The sequence below is a fragment of the Lathamus discolor genome, chromosome 2, assembly GCF_037157495.1.
Source record: "Lathamus discolor isolate bLatDis1 chromosome 2, bLatDis1.hap1, whole genome shotgun sequence".
Classification (NCBI taxonomy): domain Eukaryota; kingdom Metazoa; phylum Chordata; class Aves; order Psittaciformes; family Psittacidae; genus Lathamus; species Lathamus discolor.
In genome coordinates this window covers 47,778,016-47,795,118 of record NC_088885.1, presented here as the reverse complement: position 1 = coordinate 47,795,118, position 17,103 = coordinate 47,778,016, and the positions used below count along the sequence as shown (strand labels likewise).

At 37.4% G+C, this 17,103-nt stretch overlaps 1 protein-coding gene across 5 annotated transcripts in view; it reads left to right on the top strand.

Annotated features, from left to right (window-relative positions):
* The window catches only part of PFKP (phosphofructokinase, platelet), a 50,028-nt gene that overhangs the window by 26,486 nt on the left and 6,439 nt on the right, over positions 1-17,103 (top strand). For 3 of the 5 annotated variants that reach the window (XM_065666756.1, XM_065666752.1, XM_065666754.1), the window contains 6 exons: positions 1,493-1,639; positions 3,402-3,472; positions 3,896-3,983; positions 10,928-11,080; positions 14,696-14,860; positions 15,967-16,028. In XM_065666756.1, the coding sequence (XP_065522828.1) occupies positions 1,493-1,639; positions 3,402-3,472; positions 3,896-3,983; positions 10,928-11,080; positions 14,696-14,860; positions 15,967-16,028 (686 nt within the window). Of the gene's footprint in view, positions 1-1,492; positions 1,640-3,401; positions 3,473-3,895; positions 3,984-5,098; positions 5,252-10,927; positions 11,081-14,695; positions 14,861-15,966; positions 16,029-17,103 lie in introns of all 5 variants that reach the window. The other 2 variants (XM_065666757.1, XM_065666753.1) reach the window with 2 other exon arrangements.

Below are 17,103 nucleotides of genomic sequence, written 5' to 3'. Positions count from 1 at the left end.
TTTACATTGCCTCTGGTTTAAATTACAAATATATATTTGATATCTCAGACTTTTCTATTAGAGTAGATTAGTTGCTTACTTGGGATGCTCATTAAACTTGGGGAGACCCAGTATATAAGCAGTTACTTTAGGTTGTTAGGGAAAGCCTTAAAAACTGTTATAATCTGAAAACAGATGATATTGAGAAATACACTTGAGTACTCCTTTTTATTACTGTATTGTCAGCTGCTCTAAAAACCTGGCTGATACTTTAAATTAAAAGTTATCTGTTCTGCTTTGCATGATACTGATGATCCACACCAAAATGCTATGGTGCTAGAACTGGTTCATGCTCTTGCCTGTTCTGGGTAGTTTTGCAAAAAGCTACTGCTTTGATAACATGAAACTGGTTGAATAACCAGTCGGAGCAATCGGAGCAATCCCAGGCACAGCTACAGGTTGGGTAGAGAAGAGATTCAGAGCAGCCCTGCAGAGAAGGACCTGGGGGTGTTGATCGATGAGAAAATGAACATGAGCCGGCTTTGGTGTGAGCTCGCAGCCCAGAAAGCCAACCATATCCTGGGCCGCATCAAAAGGAGCGTGACCAACAGGTCGAAGGAGATGATCCTGCCCCTCTCTCTGCTCTTGTGAGACCTCACTTGCAGTATTGCGTGCAGTTCTGGTGTCCTCAACATAAAAAGGACACAGAACTGTTGGAACAAGTCCAGAGGGGGGCCATGAGGATGATCAGGGGACTGGAGCACCTCCCTTATGAAGATGATAGGCTGAGAAAGTTGGGGCTGTTCAGCCTGGGGGAGAGAAGGCTGCATGAAGACTTCATAGCAGCCTTCCAGTATCTAAAGGGGGCCTATAGGAATGCTGGGGAGGGACTCTTCATTAGGGACTGTAGTGGCAGGACAAGAAGTAACAGGTTAAAACTTAAACAGGGGAAGTTTAGATTGGATGTAAGGAAGAAATTCTTTCCTGTTAGGGTGGTGAGGCATTGGAATGGGTAGCCCATGGAGGTTGTGAATGCTCCATCCCTGGCAGTGTTCAAGGCCAGGTTGGATAAAGTCCTGTGTGGTATGGTTTAGTGTGAGATGTCTCTGCCCATGGCGGGAGGGTTGGAACTAGATGATCTTAAGGTCCTTTCCAACCCTAACTATTCTATGAATAACATAGGGTAATTTTTGTTTCTTGAACCTACCAGAGCTAGAATATAAAAACCTGAATGACCTAAACTACAAACCAAATGAAAATGTGATAGAGTCTTATTTAAAACCAAACACTCTTAAAAACAAAACATGAACTCTTTGTTTCTATGTCATAGTCTGCAAATGGAGAAATATGTGTATGTATCTTCTAGTTAACTTTAAGTTTTGGGTTAGGCTTCAAAACTTCATTTCCTATATTCTAATATTTAGCACCTATGTAACTGTGTATGATGAACACCTTAACTGTGTTGTAGAAATTGAAGTGCTTATTAAATATTTGTGTTTTTTTTTTCTTGCAGACTAATTTTAATGTGGCAGTTCTAAATGTTGGTGCCCCTGCAGCTGGAATGAATGCTGCAGTGAGGGCTGCAGTGAGAGTTGGCATAACTGAAGGCCACAAAATGTTTGCTGTCATTGATGGATTTGAAGGTTTTGCTAGAGGGAAGGTTAGTATGACATGTGTGCCTGGCATAGTGTGTTTCCCGTCTCACACCACCACCTTTGTTGATGTTCTTAGAAGGTATGTTCTGTCATAAGTGTTGTGAGAAGCAATTCTGTAAGTTATTTCCTAAGGATGTATAATAGCCAGATCGTAAGGCATTTGATACTGTCTCCCACAGCATCCTCATAGATAAGCTAAAGAAGTGCGGGCTTGACGATCAAGTAGTGAGGTGGATCGAGAACTGGTTGAAAGGAAGAAGGCAGAGAGTTGTGGTCAATGGCGCAGAATCTAGCTGGAGGTCTGTGACTAGCGGAGTTCCTCAGGGGTCTGTGCTGGGACCGGTGCTGTTTAATATTTTCATCAATGACCTGGATGAGGGAACTGAGTGCACCCTCAGCAAGTTTGCTGATGACACAAAACTGGGAGGAGTGGCTGACACACCAGAGGACTGTGCTGCCATTCAGCGAGACCTGGACAGGCTGGAGAGTTGGGCGGGGAGAAACTTGATGAAATTTAACAAGGGCAAGTGTAGAGTCTTGCATCTGGGGAAGAACAACCCCATGTACCAGTACAGGTTGGGGGTTGACCTGCTGGAAAGTAGTGAAGGGGAAAGGGACCTGGGGGTCCTGGTGGATAGGAGGATGACCATGAGCCAGCAATGTGCTCTTGTGGCCAAGAAGGCAAATGGCATCTTAGGGTGCATTAGAAAGGGAGTGGTTAGTAGGTCAAGAGAGGTTCTCCTCCCCCTCTACTCAGCCTTGGTGAGGCCGCATCTGGAATATTGCGTCCAGTTCTGGGCCCCTCTGTTCAAGAAGGACAGGGAATTGCTTGAAGGAGTCCAGCGCAGAGCCACAAAGATGATTAAGGGAATGGAACATCTCCCTTATGAGGAGAGGCTGAGGGAGCTGGGTCTCTTTAGCTTGGAGAAGAGGAGACTGAGGGGTGACCTCATCAATGTTTACAAATATGTAAAGGGTAGGTGTCAGGATGATGGAGCTAGGCTTTTTTCAGTGATATCCAGTGATAGGACAAGGGGCAATGGGTGTAAACTGGAGCATAGGAAGTTCCACGTTAACATCAGGAAGAACTTCTTTACTGTAAGAGTGACAGAGCACTGGAACAGGTTGCCCAGGGGGGTTGTGGAGTCTCCTACACTGGAGATATTCAAGGCCCGCCTGGACAAGTTCCTGTGTGATGTACTGTAGGTTACCCTGCTCTTGCAGGGGGGTTGGACTAGATGATCTTTTGAGGTCCCTTCCAACCCTTAGGATTCTGTGATTCTGTGATTCTGTAAGTGTATTTCTCAGCTATTCAAGTCTATAGATTCACATGCCTTAGGTTTTGTTAATCACATGATGCAGAGCTACAGAATTAGTGCAGATGAATCCTACCTTTAAATTTTGGTCAGCATTTAGCATATGGCAGGTTTTCCACAGAATAGGAGTAGATGAATTGCTAGAATGTGCATCTGTGTAGTTCCTTTGCTATAAGAAACTCTGCAGTGGTACCTGTTGAAGGAGGAAGCTATTTGTTTTTCTCCCCCAGGTGAGTTAGATTCTTCTGTTTCCCTTTCTTAAGCATCAGTTGGTATACTGAGGAGTAACTGGATACAAGACACAATTTTTTATTTGCCAAGTTCATTTTTTGTGCTTTTTGAGCCCAAAACTTGTTCCAACAGTTTTACATTAAATAGTACCTGGTGTTTGCTGCATGTCAGGAGAAGCAATTGGGTAATTACTTAACAGAATCTCCTCTTTTATTCAAAGATAAAGGAAATCAGCTGGGGAGATGTTGGAGGCTGGACTGGTCAAGGAGGATCAATTCTTGGTACAAAACGGTAACATCAGTGTTTTGCCAATTGATATGATGGATTCTAGCACTTTATATAACCACCATATGATTCCATGCTCTTCTCCTTCCACAGAATGTTTTAAGTGCTCAGGTTTTTTATTTTTCTTTTAAGTCATTACTTTCCATCTTGGGTATCTTTATAGCACAAGCCCTGAAGGGAGAATGAAAATGGGAGTCAGGACCTTGACTTAAAAAATTCCTGGGGTCCTTACACTTAAAAGGATTGCAAGCTCATTTCTTCCTAGTTGACATGATTCCTTACTGGCTGTCAGGAAGAATTATTTGTGTGGACAAATACATGAACCAAAACATACTGCATTGCCTGCTCTGTTTTAGCTTAGTAATTAGTTCTTACTGCTGCAGAGTCTGTACATTGTTTTTATTTTTCTTTTGTTTTAATAATTTTTAGTACTCTTCCTGCAAAATATTTGGAGAAGATTGCTGACCAGATGCGCACTAACAACATTAACGCCCTTATGGTTATTGGTGGATTTGAGGTACACTGAAATGTCTAATTATGTTTGAGTACAACTACTAACAAACTATTTACATTTTAATTTTTACCCAATCTTCGTGTAAAATGTATTTGGTTATAACTAATTTTTTATATACAGCACAAGTAGTGTTTAGGATCAAATGTATTGTTAATCACAGATTCTGTGGAAAATTGACATTCAAGACAGGGGCCAGTAACTGCAAAACAGGATGTGCTAAGTGAATAAATAAGGTAATACAGCCTGATAGTGTTGAGGCACCAGAACAGGTTGCCTGGAGAAGCTGTGAATGCCCCATCCTTGGAAGTGCTTCAAGGCCAGACAGGACAAGGATTGGAGCAACATGGTCTAGTGGAGGGTGTCCCTGCCCATGGCAGGGGAGTTGAAACTAGATGAGCTTCTTTTCTAACCCAAATGGTTCTGTGATTCTATGCTAATATTTTTTATTAATAAATATATATATATATTTTACTTCAGTAGTGCCAAGTTACAGTTTATACTGTATCAGTACTTAGAACATGCAGAAATTCTTGATCTTTAGCAGTAATTGCACTGTGGTTCCTTATTTAAGCTGCTATGTGTCACAGTGCATTTCAAAATCTGTAGCTGGTCTAGAGAAGTATTTTCTATTTTTCATGTTTATTTCCTTTTACCAAAATAATAAGTTTTTTGAAACCTTGATTCAGGAAAGTATTTTGCCAACTCTTGCCAGAGAAGACATGCTTATTGCTTTTGTTAAGAAATGAATCATCCATTCTTTCCAACCTGTTAGGCAAGGTCCTAGTTCAGGAATATTAAGATTTCAAATGAGCAGTAACAGTACCAGAAGATTGGGGATCTAGTTTGCGGTTGTTTATATTGTACAAAACACTTTGTTATGTCTGAATTATATATTCCTGTGAAAATGAAAGTTCTATTTATTGTTTGTTTTAAAAAGTGTACCTGTTTTTAATGCTTTCTTTTTCGTGTGTGTGTTAGATTTAGTTCCTTAATGCTTTGACATGCTGAAGTATGCTGTGGTAGAAATGGCTCTCCCTGTGGCCCTTTCCATTTTTTCACTCCAATTTTGCCCTTGTTTTATTCATCCTAATTTTTCACCCAATGCCTGTGCCCAACAGGCATACCTTGGACTTCTGGAATTGTCATCTGCCCGAGAGAAATATGACGAATTCTGTGTTCCAATGGTTATGGTTCCTGCAACTGTATCCAACAATGTACCGGGTTCAGATTTCAGCATTGGTGCAGATACTGCTCTGAACACTATAACTGATGTAAGTCTATTCTGGTGTGTGTGCTTACTAACAAAGCAGTTCTGGTTAAAACTGTCTAAATTGGCTAGAACTGGATATTTTTATTTACCAGAACTTTGGAAATATAATTTGGAAAATTATACAATTACTTGATAGAACCACATTCATGATATCTCTTAAAAAAGAGAAGGTTTAGGATCCCATAAGTTTCCGTTAGGTTTCTTCTGAAACTACAGGTTTCAGATGTGATCTGTACATTTATAAACTACAAAATGAGATGGCATATGTATCTGTTGTATATGGAAGAAAGAAACCTAAAGCTAAGATCTGGTGATCATTCGAGGCACTGTAGAGGAAAAATCCCCCTTATATGTAGAGTATCAGTATGTCTAGCTGTAACAAACTGTGTGAATGTTCTGTTCAGCAGATCCTTATTTGTGTGACATGTTTATTCCTCTGATAGAGAGTGTAAGGTTCACTATTCTCAAATAATAGGTATTACATGTATTCTACTAATAACAGATTTACCAAGAAGGGTTGAGACATATTATGAAGTATTTTATAAAAAAATCACATATAATAATATGCTATATATTAAAAATGGATTTATTAATACAAAACTGAGTTGGACAGAAAGCGTTGTCAAAACACCATAAAAATTAAGATGTCAGGCATGTACAGAGTTCATCTGGATCACTTGGAGAAGCATTAATCCACTGCTAAGAAGAGCAACTCTATATACTATGGCATAATTTTGTCTGTGAAACAATAGCACTTAATTTTTTTTTTTTTCAGCATAACCTGCAGACACGTACATATCGCAGGTACAGTTGTAGAGTGTCCATAGGTTATTTAAAACACAGCAAAGAACTAATACAGCATTCATCTTCAAAATGTAGTTTACATTTTCACTTCCAAAGAAGAAACAGAATTATTTCATATCTTAGTGAATGACAGTGAATTACTGTATTATATTACAAGTTTCACTTTCTGATTTTTGTTTTCAGTCATGTTGGAGCCAGAATGTAGAATTTTTCACTGATTTTACATAGTGAGCTACTTTTTAAAAAGTGAAAAATCAGGAGCAGAGTGCTTATGTAAAGGAGGAAAAGACTTTCAAGTTGGTTTTGAAAATTACAATATTATTTTCAGAAAATTGATTGATTCCTCAAATGCTGTTAACTTCAAAAACAGTAACATAATTTTCACCTGTTTTGTTTTGTTTGATTTTTTTTGTAACATGCCAACATAAATATTTCTATCTTTAGGAAAATAAACCCTTCTGTTAGGAAACCTCAGTTTCTTTAACTATTGCCTTGAACAAGACAGTAGCTAAACTAACTAAAATTTACCTTGAACACATTGCTTATAGACAACTTAGGTTATAAATGGTGATGTTGTTTCCAGTTCTGGTAAATAAAAATGTCTCTCCAAAATGATCACAAATTAAGGTGAGTAAAATGATTGTGCATAACACCTACTTTTCTTCTTTTCTTTTCTTTGTAAGCTTTGTTTACCTAACTGACTTCTTTTTATAGGTTTTTTCATGTAGAGAGGATATATCATAGTCAGCCAGTTTCTCTCTCTTTGCTGCTGTGTTTTGCTTTATGTTTAGGTTTCTAAGTATCATTCACGTTCATTGCATAATAAAAAGTCATTTTCTCCAGATTTTCAATGCAGTAGTTGAAAACTTCTCAGAATTATTTTTTTCTTTTATTTATTACTAATAGCTTCTGTCTTGGTTTTGCTTTTTATTTTCTCTAGATTCTTTTCTGAAATAAGAAGTGTAACGGCTTTGCCAGATTTAGATTCAATCCAGTGGAAAATTAAATTATTTTTTGGGGGGGAAGGAACAGACTTTTGTGTTGGGGAAACATTTCTGCTTGGTATCTTTTCACTTTTCTGCTCTGATTGAACGTGATTCACTAAAACTGATAATGAAAACATATCCTTTCATTCCTGTGTCGTATTTTCAGATCAGGTTCAGTAGTAATGATGACCCTATTAAGTGTGGCTAGTAGACGCAGTGCAAGTCCTACAAATGCCAGTGATAAATGAAAGTAGCAGATGGGACATGAATATCCATTGTATCTAGTTTATAGCATTTTTCTTCCTATTGCCTCTGTTAGATCAATAAATGCATCATAGTTTCCAACACTCTCAGATTAATACCTCTTATGAACACCAAATGTCATCACACTTAGTTTTTCTGTGGTATTGTTCTTTTATATTGTTGGCAACTTTTAGTAAGGTAAGTACATTTCTGTTGGGTAATGAGCCCTTTGAAACTTGTAAAGTATGTAAATGGTACCTCGAGACATTTGCAGATAAAATGTGTTAAGATGCTGCATCTGCATTAAAAAAACAAACAAACAAACAAAACCCCAATAAAAACCAGACCAAGAGATGCGTAACTTCCAAATGAGAGATTAGATAGGAGTGTTCTTTTCCCTAATTCATATATAGTGGAAGGAACATTTCTTAGTAATTAGAATTTAGATTCTAGAACATATTTGTGAGCCTCTTGAAACATTCAATTTTTTTTTTCCATTTTTGCTTTAAAATGTAGGCTTATAATCAGTAGAATAGTAGAATTTGGTCTGTCTTTTGAATAGTGTTTTAAATTTATGATATGCTGTATTTTTCACTTAACTTTTCAGAATGTTATTGAGAACAATTGTCAATGAAAACTCCAATATAAAATACCTGGAGAAAGATGAATGTTTCTGTACCTGGAAAGGGTATGCATAAGGCTTGTATATCTAGGTATATGCATTAAGTTGTTCAGGACTGAGGGATAAGAATGTGAGCTTTGAGATTTCTGTTGGAAAGGAAGGATCAGTAAAATAAGTACCATAATAAAAATACCTATGTTCTCAACTCCATGTTGTCAATTTCATGAAATGAGTAGAATATTATCTCAGATAGGGAACCTCTGGAATGTGGCAACAAAGAAGTGTTAGGTTTTTTCCTATAAAACCATGAAGGATAATTTTTTTTTTTTTTTTTAATTAAATGGACTACTTGTTCAAAAGGAGGCATTAGCAATACATTTTGCAGGTAGAACTAAAAAGCAGAAACCTATGCCATAATTAAGCAGAATGAATAAAAAGTTAGACTCTTTCAGGTACGAAACATGGAAAGAGATTGGAAAGGATGAAAACTTAACTTGAAACCAAAGCCTGCTGATGGGCTTAGTGTTAACTGATAGAAAAAGGAAAAAAAACAGAACAAGGTATGGAAGAATATGTATTTGATTAAGGAGGTTTAGAAGTAAATGGGAGATAGGAAAAAAAATTGAACCTGAAGAAGGAAGAGGCTAAAACTCACTAATGTGTTTCTTTGACAATCTGCATTCTCCTTTCATCAAAGAGAAGGAGATACAGTTTGATCAATTGGTTTTGTAAGAAAAAGAATAGCAAACAGCCACTGAGCAGTGAAGACAGCTACAGTCAGATTGCCTTAGTGCCATCCATCTCCATGCATGTCCCTTGGAAAACACTCCTGTATGCTCCCAATGCTGGTACTAGCATTTATGGCTTCACATTAATCTCAGCTAGGAAGCTGAAAATCAACCTGGCTAAGCTAGCTAACCAGTTAAATTTTCATCCGTCCACTTCAGTCCTAGCAACAGCTGCTGTGGAGCTAGGGCGGTAAATCTGTCCCTTTCAGTGGCTATTTGCATTGATATCAACATGAAGTCAACAAACCACAGTCTTCCCTTGATTATGTGTATTTTTTTAAAAGCATCTTTAGTTATGACAATACGTTTTTAATAACAGATACAATAAAAGGATGTGAAATGGTTAAAACATTTTATTGACATAGTAAACATCCCTCTGTAATCTTACTGTAGTACTTATTTAAGAAAAAATAGTTGTAAAGCAGTTATTAAAACCTCCCATTAACTGTTTAGCCTTTATAGTTATTAAGTGACCCTTTATTGAAAGTATTATCATATTTTGCTGCAGTGATGCAAAGACGTTGCATTATAATCATCTAATGCTCATGCTTGGTGAAGGTACGGTCTTTTGATATGTTTGCTGAAATCACTTGCATCAAATAAAATGGCAATATTTAATGCAAGTAAAACATATCATAACTGCATTTTAACATAAATGCAGACTAACCGATTATGTTAGTTATTGCTCTAAACCTCCCTTCAACTTGGTTTCCCAAAAAGTCTCAATGTAAAACATTTTAGGGAAACTAATGTTTTGCATATCTCCAGGAAGCCATGTGGTTTTACCAAACCACTGTGACACAGTGTATATCTTTATTTTTCAGTAGAAGTGATAATTCAAAGCAGCCTGAGCTAAGCTGAGCTGGGCAGTTACTAAAATTTTCTCAATAAAGTCTCATCCACTCAAAAAAAGAAAAATCCATCTGTGGCTCTTCTGGCTATAGAAGCTACAGGTCTTAAAGTGCAGTGTTCTAGACTGTGTTTGGACTTATGAAAATGAATCCTATCACTGACCTTAACTGAAAGTTGCACTTTGAAATACATGAGTAAAGATACACTTTAGGAAGTCAGTTTGTAATTATGCACTTACTGCCATATATGCCCTGTCTCCTCACTGAACAGGGTCTGCTCGATCTACGACAAAAACCTAGAGAACAGAACTCTTACAGGTGAATTTTTCCCCATAATTTACTCCTAAGTTATTGCTTAAATCAGGCACTGAATAGACATTTGTGGAGACAGCTTGATAGCCGTCTAATTTTTTTCTGCAATAGTTTGATTCTCTGAACTGATTTGAGAAATTGAAAAGATGTGAACATCAGTGTGTTCTGGGAGAAAGAAATAAAAATGTAACATACTGTGTAATCAGGCTTTCTTGTGGAGAGTCATTACCTAGGCAGTTTAAAAAATTGCCACACATGAGAGATGCTGATTAGTTTACATTAGAAAGAATTGGAATAATGTAACTTAAAAATATGTTTACTGACTTAGAACAGCTGCAAAATCTTAACTTTTATTTTGATGTCTATTAGGAACACCTAATCCTTATCCCATGATGATTTATTTTGAGTGTTTGGAATCTTTCCAAGGACCTACAGCTGTGCTTTTGAAAGAATCCTTGAACTATACTCAAAAACTTTATTAACTCATCCATGTGCATGTTCCTGCATTTTTCTGGGCCAACGTTCAGTCTGTGTGCCTAGAGGCAGATGTTTGATGTTAATAGAATCCTGGAAGGCACAAGCAAAACTTCATTTCCTTTTTCTTGGAAGAAATAGATGTCTGTCTCGACTTCATAGGATAACATAGTTTTTTAAAACAGCTTTTTTTAAGCATTTCCTTCAAACTGTAGGTGTTTTACCTAGTTAACTTTCTAATCTCCTTAACATGTATCAAACTTGGTTTCTTTAAGTGGTTTCTTGTGGGATGATTTCCAGTCTTACCTTTATGCTGCCCTTTTCTGCCCAGCTGCTTCAGATGCCTCTGCTGTGCACACTTCACATTCGTTCTGTGTTAGCTTGCACTAATCTTCTGCATTTCTTCGAAGAGCATTGTGCCAATGCAACCCCAGTGCACTGTTGTGGTACATACAGGATATCCACCCCCAAATAACCTCACCAATTGTATTTACTTGGGCCAATGGACAGCCAAATGTACCATCACATACAAGGAGACGTTAGCAGAGCAATCCAAAGACAAGGAATGTATCACTCACACTTGTACCACTGCTTCAGGCCTATGAAAGTTGTCTGCAGCTACATGAGGCACGTTCCCGGTTTGAGGAGTTTTGCGTACCTATCTGTGTGTTGCCTGCTACTATTAGCAACAATGTGCCAGGCACAGACTTTAGCATTGGTGCTGACACTTCCCTGAATGCTATTGTGGAGGTAAGACTGCGTATCTTTTTAAAAGTCAATTAAGAAAGTTTTAAAAGACAATAAAATGTGTCAGATGAGGATACGTAAAGACCTTGAAATGTCTAGTTTTCTAAAATAATTCAATAATTCAGTTACTGGTGTTTTTTTTACAGTTTATAGTTAAGAAATTTTTGAAAGCTAATTAAAGATTAACCTTATAAAAATTCATTATGTTGTATGTTTGACTTCTGGGGAGTCTGTTTTGTTATCCAGGATTGCTGCATTAGTGCTTAGGGCATTTGCTTTTACCGAGAATAAAATAGTTTGCTTTGATTTTGGTTTTTATCTTATGTATCTCCTCAGCATTATTCAGGTGAAAGGAGAAAGGACATTTTTTATATATAAATGCCACATTATTCCAGTGAGTCTAGTGCAGTAGAGCATTTTAAGTACATGGTTAACACTAAACATGTGAATAATCCCGTAGACTGCATTAGGCTTAACATGTATTAAGTGCATATAAATGCATGCACAGTATAAGCAGTTAAGGCTGTCACTGATGTCACTGTAACTGAACAGTGTAAGGCCAGAGCTTGCTATGAATAAGTTTTCCATTTCAGTCAGAACAATCAATTTTCTAGTTTTAGTCTGCCACAGCTTTTTCCTTTGGGTAAAACTGCTGTATGAACTCTTTTTCTTCACTATCCTATTGAGTCTGCTAGAGCCACTGCAAAGAGAACTGAGTTGAGGTATAATGCAGACAAGAGAATAAACCCCTGAACAGCTCTGTGTTTTATCAAGCCCCTCATTATCAATCTGTCTATCTAACTAATTATGAAGTAATTGGCCAAGAAAGTTAGAAGTCCAGGAGTTTGAGAAATGCAGGTTTGTTTTCCTGCTCTGATACTCTGTTATTTGTTTATATGGAATGAAGAAGCCCCAGTAGATGATTGAAAGAGCTGTGGTGGATTACATTCTGTCCTAGTCTTCCATGGGGTGAGGATGACTTAAGGCGTAGTGTGGGTGAACTGTAGCAGTACATTTATAGGCAGGACCCAGTTACTTTCACCACTCTATTAGCTGCTTCCCCCTCAGGCTGACATTTATAGAAGTAGGTTAAGTCAGTTAATTGTGACTGATAGCACTTCTAATAGTGATCTACCTATAAAAGAGAAAACATGAAGACATAATGGGAAAATATATTGCTGCTTCCTCTTATTTCACTGGTTGTATTACTAATTTCAATTGCAATTTGTACAGCTTTCAGTAATGCTGTCAGTAAAAATGGTATCTTTTATTTCACTATGGTTAGAATGTTTAGTTTGTGCTAGCAATACCACACTGTTCAGTTGGTGAAGTTTTGTATATTACATTTTTTTCATGAAGCTGTATCAGTTCCTGTGAAAGTTCAGCAAGCATTGGAATTCCAAAGAGTCCTCCAAAGATTCACCGTGCCTTTATGTTCAAACTTCTGAAATTTGCATCAGGCACTTGAGCTTTGGCCCTTGCTGCCTGTGGGGTTCAGTATGAATTAGTGATTCTTTAAAATCAGTATGTGCCATTTTTGTATTTTGGTGTTTCATCACAGTCATTCTGAGAGAGTAAAAATAGTAGAAAGTTTCCACTATGCATCTTGTATAGCCAAGGATAGAAATCCTCCTCAGTGAATCTAAAGTGGGTAGTCCCAAACACAACTAATTACTTATATCCTAGCTTAGACCTTGGAGCTTCTCAAAAGGCAGAAAATGTTATTCTACTACCAGCAGCTGGCAAGCTTTTTTAGAAAGCTTGGAGTTTACATATGGTTTTGGTCTCTCAAAATGAGGGAGATGCATGTGTATTTATTTCTTCAGTGTCTAAAGCTAATTTTTTGTTATAATATAGGCTAAACACATTGTATCCATCCAGTTCCAAGGAGCGTGTTTAAAAAATTAGTTAAAATTGGTTCGGGGTTGCACCTGCCACTATTTAAAGTGATGGATTTTAATAAATTTGTTACTGTTTACCATATGCCAGAAGCCGGTATTCTACAAAAATTCTTATGAAACCACATCTGGAAGGGGAAAGTTAAGTGCTTGACGTCATTGTAAACTCCAAAACAAGTAAAATAAATTGACATTTTTTAAAGTGTATATATATATATTTGTGTGTATGTGTATACACATAACATGCACATATGCAAATATATAAATAAAATATGTATAAATGAAATTGCATGTATCTTTTGGTAGCTGGACCCAAATAAATACATACATTGATTTTAGTCCTTCAATGCATTAAACTTTCCTGTGTTAGAACTTCTAGTTTTCTATTATTTTACATTTTCTCACGTATCAATTCATTATTTGTTCTGTAGTATATTAGATATATTTTTAAAAGCTGTATTGCTCATGATCTTAATTTCAACTTGAAGTATTATTCTCAGTTAGCTGAATTGAAGGTTCTGGTGTAAGTATCTGTGAAACAGAAGCACTCAAACATTACAGCATCGGCAGTTACTCAGAAAATCAGTAAAGCATGGGGATTTTTTAACTGTATCGTAATGCAGGTTTCAAGATGATGAACTTCACAGGTATTGTTTTATTTCTTGTTTTTACTAAGCAGGACTGGTTTAGGGACAGTACATCAGTTTAACACTATTTTTTTTGTCACCAAGTGTGGTATAACATAATTATCTATTTTTAAGGCAGAAAGGGGAAATAGTATATTTTGTTTCTCTTATTTGCTTTGTGAAAGGAAGATAAGTTATCTGATTACTTTAACTTTGAATGGTAGAAAAATTCATTCCAAGAAGTGAGTTGGTCAGGTAGCTTTTTGGTTATTATGAAAGCCTGGAGATGCATAGCAATCTAGTTCCTAGGTTTCTGTGTTTTTCTAAGTTTCCTATGTCCTGCCGCACTGGAGATTTTCTCTGTTATTTTTTAAGTCTCTTAGCTCTAATAAATATTGGTGTTAATTTGTGGCATGTAAGCAGCAGGCTGTTTGCAGAGAACATTCTTTTTGGTGGTCAGAGTCAGATACAAGTGGAGATGGTAGTCTTTTTATAGTATGTTTGTATCTACTAATAAAAAAATTAAAGCATTTAAAAATGTGCCATTAGTGTTTGAAAGAATGGTATTTATGTGGATATCATTATTGCAAAGGAAACAATAGGGCAATACATGCTCAGAACTTTAGTTTATGAACTTGTACCTTAAGTATGGTTGGGATTGCAGTGAGTTTTAAAATCAATACTAAGAGAAAATAAACTCTTCAGTAACGAATAGAGTTAAAGCAAGGAAGATAAATCTTACCAGAATTGATTAAAAAGCTCCATTTTATCTATTTGTATCTCTGTTAGAAGACTATCACAACTTTTAATTCCACACACAAACCAAAACTAATTCCTGTTTTAGTATTTCCAGGAAGCAAAAAAATAAGACTTGATAGTAGCAAAACATTTTACTTTGACTGTTCAGTGTATGATTTAGAAGAATTACTTTATTTGGTAATTGTTATAGTTTAATGGGTTATGGTATTTTTTTTAATATTTTTATAAATGCTTTAGATTCTTTTACCAGTAAGTGATGGAAAGTTGCATGAAAATTAAAACCATAAAATTTCAGTTTTTTTTATTTAAACTTACAGTAGCTTGTCTTTGCCTAGACGTGTGATCGCATCAAGCAGTCAGCCAGTGGTACCAAGCGTCGTGTGTTCATCATCGAGACCATGGGTGGTTACTGTGGTTATCTGGCTAATATGGGGGCCCTTGCAGCAGGAGCTGATGCTGCATATATCTTTGAAGAACAGTTTGATATTCGAGAACTCCAGGTATACATCATTAGAGATGTTTTCTCATTTTTAAGTAGAACCTGAAATTGTTATACGTGTATAGCATAATGCATATATTTGGAGTAGATGGCTCATGTAACAAAAGTAAGTTTAGATTGTATTTAAAAGCTGTGCTTGTTAGCACTTTGATATAGCGCCAGTTCTTATGCCATATTATGTACAAGAACATGTACCCACTTACTCTTGGCATCAGGTTCAGTTAAATGACAAAATCACTGTATTAGCCATATTACTAGATTGTTTCATTTTTGATCTTCTGATGGAAATCCAATTTACATATAAATGAACAGACTTGGGCAGATTTTTTTCAAAAAAACAAACCCACAAAAAGCAAATGGGAGAGGGGAAGAATACTTTTATGATACTGCCTCAGTTCAATGTGGCTATTCATTGAAGGCTATTCAGGTCAGGAACTGAGCAGTATATAAGGTGTATTAGGTACTGGCTTTGATAACACAACCGTTCAAAGCATGTCTGAAGGTGTTAATAAAATAAAGATCTTTAAGGCTTTAAGGATTATATATTATGGTGTAAACCGATACAGAACTACCGGTGGTCATCAGCAAATGCAAAGCTAAGAGGATAGAAATTTTGTGAAAGGAAGAGAAATATGAAATTTCCTGAAATGAAAAGAGATGTGAAATGAATCCTAATTCCTTCCCACACGTTTCTCAGTGGTGTGTACTCATGTCATAGGGGAGTACCAGCATAGGAGTATGTCGCTATCCAGTGACTTTTACAAGGACCTGGGGGTAAGGGCAAGCTGTGATCTTTTTTTGGCAATTTCTGTTTTTTTATTTATATTGAGGTTACTCAGCTCAGTGCTGTACCAATATAGCATACAAAACCAACTTTGTGTTGTGATTCACATCGTTTAGTTGTGATGTAGAAGAAGTTAGTTTTAACCCAAGATGAATAGCCGTACATATTAGATTATCCTAGGTCTCCAAAAACATATTGACTATCTGAATTTGAATGTAACACTTGATGTGGAATTCTTTACAGAAGCTCTCAGGAGATGTAGGCTCACTCAAGTTGTTTTATAGTTCTTTGTGGCTTATTAAAAATTATTTTGTTGTTTCTAGGCTAATGTGGAACACTTGACTGAAAAAATGAAAACTAGTATTCAGCGTGGTCTAGTGCTGAGGTAAGTAAAAGTAGTTTTCATAGTGATGAAAATCATCAGAGATGCAGAGCACTTCCAGCAAGGTAGACTGTTGGTCCACTTGCAGACACAGTCTGAGTCTGTGTTCCTTGATTATTCCTTTAGCATAAGATTTTTAGTAAAGTTGTTGCTGCAGAAGGTAATTCTGGGAGCTTTCTGGAAGCTGAAGTCCAAAACTTCCTGCTTTATATGTAAATGTATTTGCTTATCATCTTAACATTTCAGAATCATAGAATAGTTAGGTTTGGAAAGGACCTTAAGGTCATCTAGTTCTAACCCACTTGTCATGGGCAGGGACACCTCACACTAAACCATACCACACAGGGCTTTATCCAACCTGGCCTTGAACACTGCCACGGATGGAGCATTCACAACGTCCATGGGCAACCCATTCCAGTGCCTCACCACCATCACAGGAAAGAATTTCTTCCTTATATCCAATCTAAACTTCCTGTTTAAGTTTTAACCTGTTACCCCTTGTCCTGTCACTACAGTCTCTGATGAAGAGTCCCTCCCCAGCATTCCTATAGGCCCCCTTCAGATACTGGAAGGCTGCTATGAGGTCTCCATGCAGCCTTCTCTCCCCCAGGCTGAACAGCCCCAACTTTCTCCGCCTGTCTTCATACGGGAGGTGCTCCAGTCCCCTGATCATCCTTGTGGCCCTGCTCTGGACTTGTTCCAGCAGTTCCATGTCCTTTTTATGTTGAGGACACCAGAACTGCACACAATACTCCAAGTGAGGTCTCACAAGAGCAGAGTAGAGGGGCAGGATCATCTCCTTCAACCTGTTGGTCACGCTCCTTTTGATGCAGCCCAGGATATGGTTGGCTTTCTGGGCTGCGAGCGCACACTGCAGCCGGCTCATGTTCATTTTCTCATTGACCAGCACCCCCAAGTCCTTCTCTGCAGGGCTGCTCTGAATCTCTTCTTTGCCCAACCTGTAGCTGTGCCTGGGATTGCTCCGACCCAGGTGTAGGACCTTGCACTTGTCATGGTTGAACTTCATAAGGTTGGCATCAGCCCACCTTACAAGTGTGTCAAGGTCCCTCTGGATGGC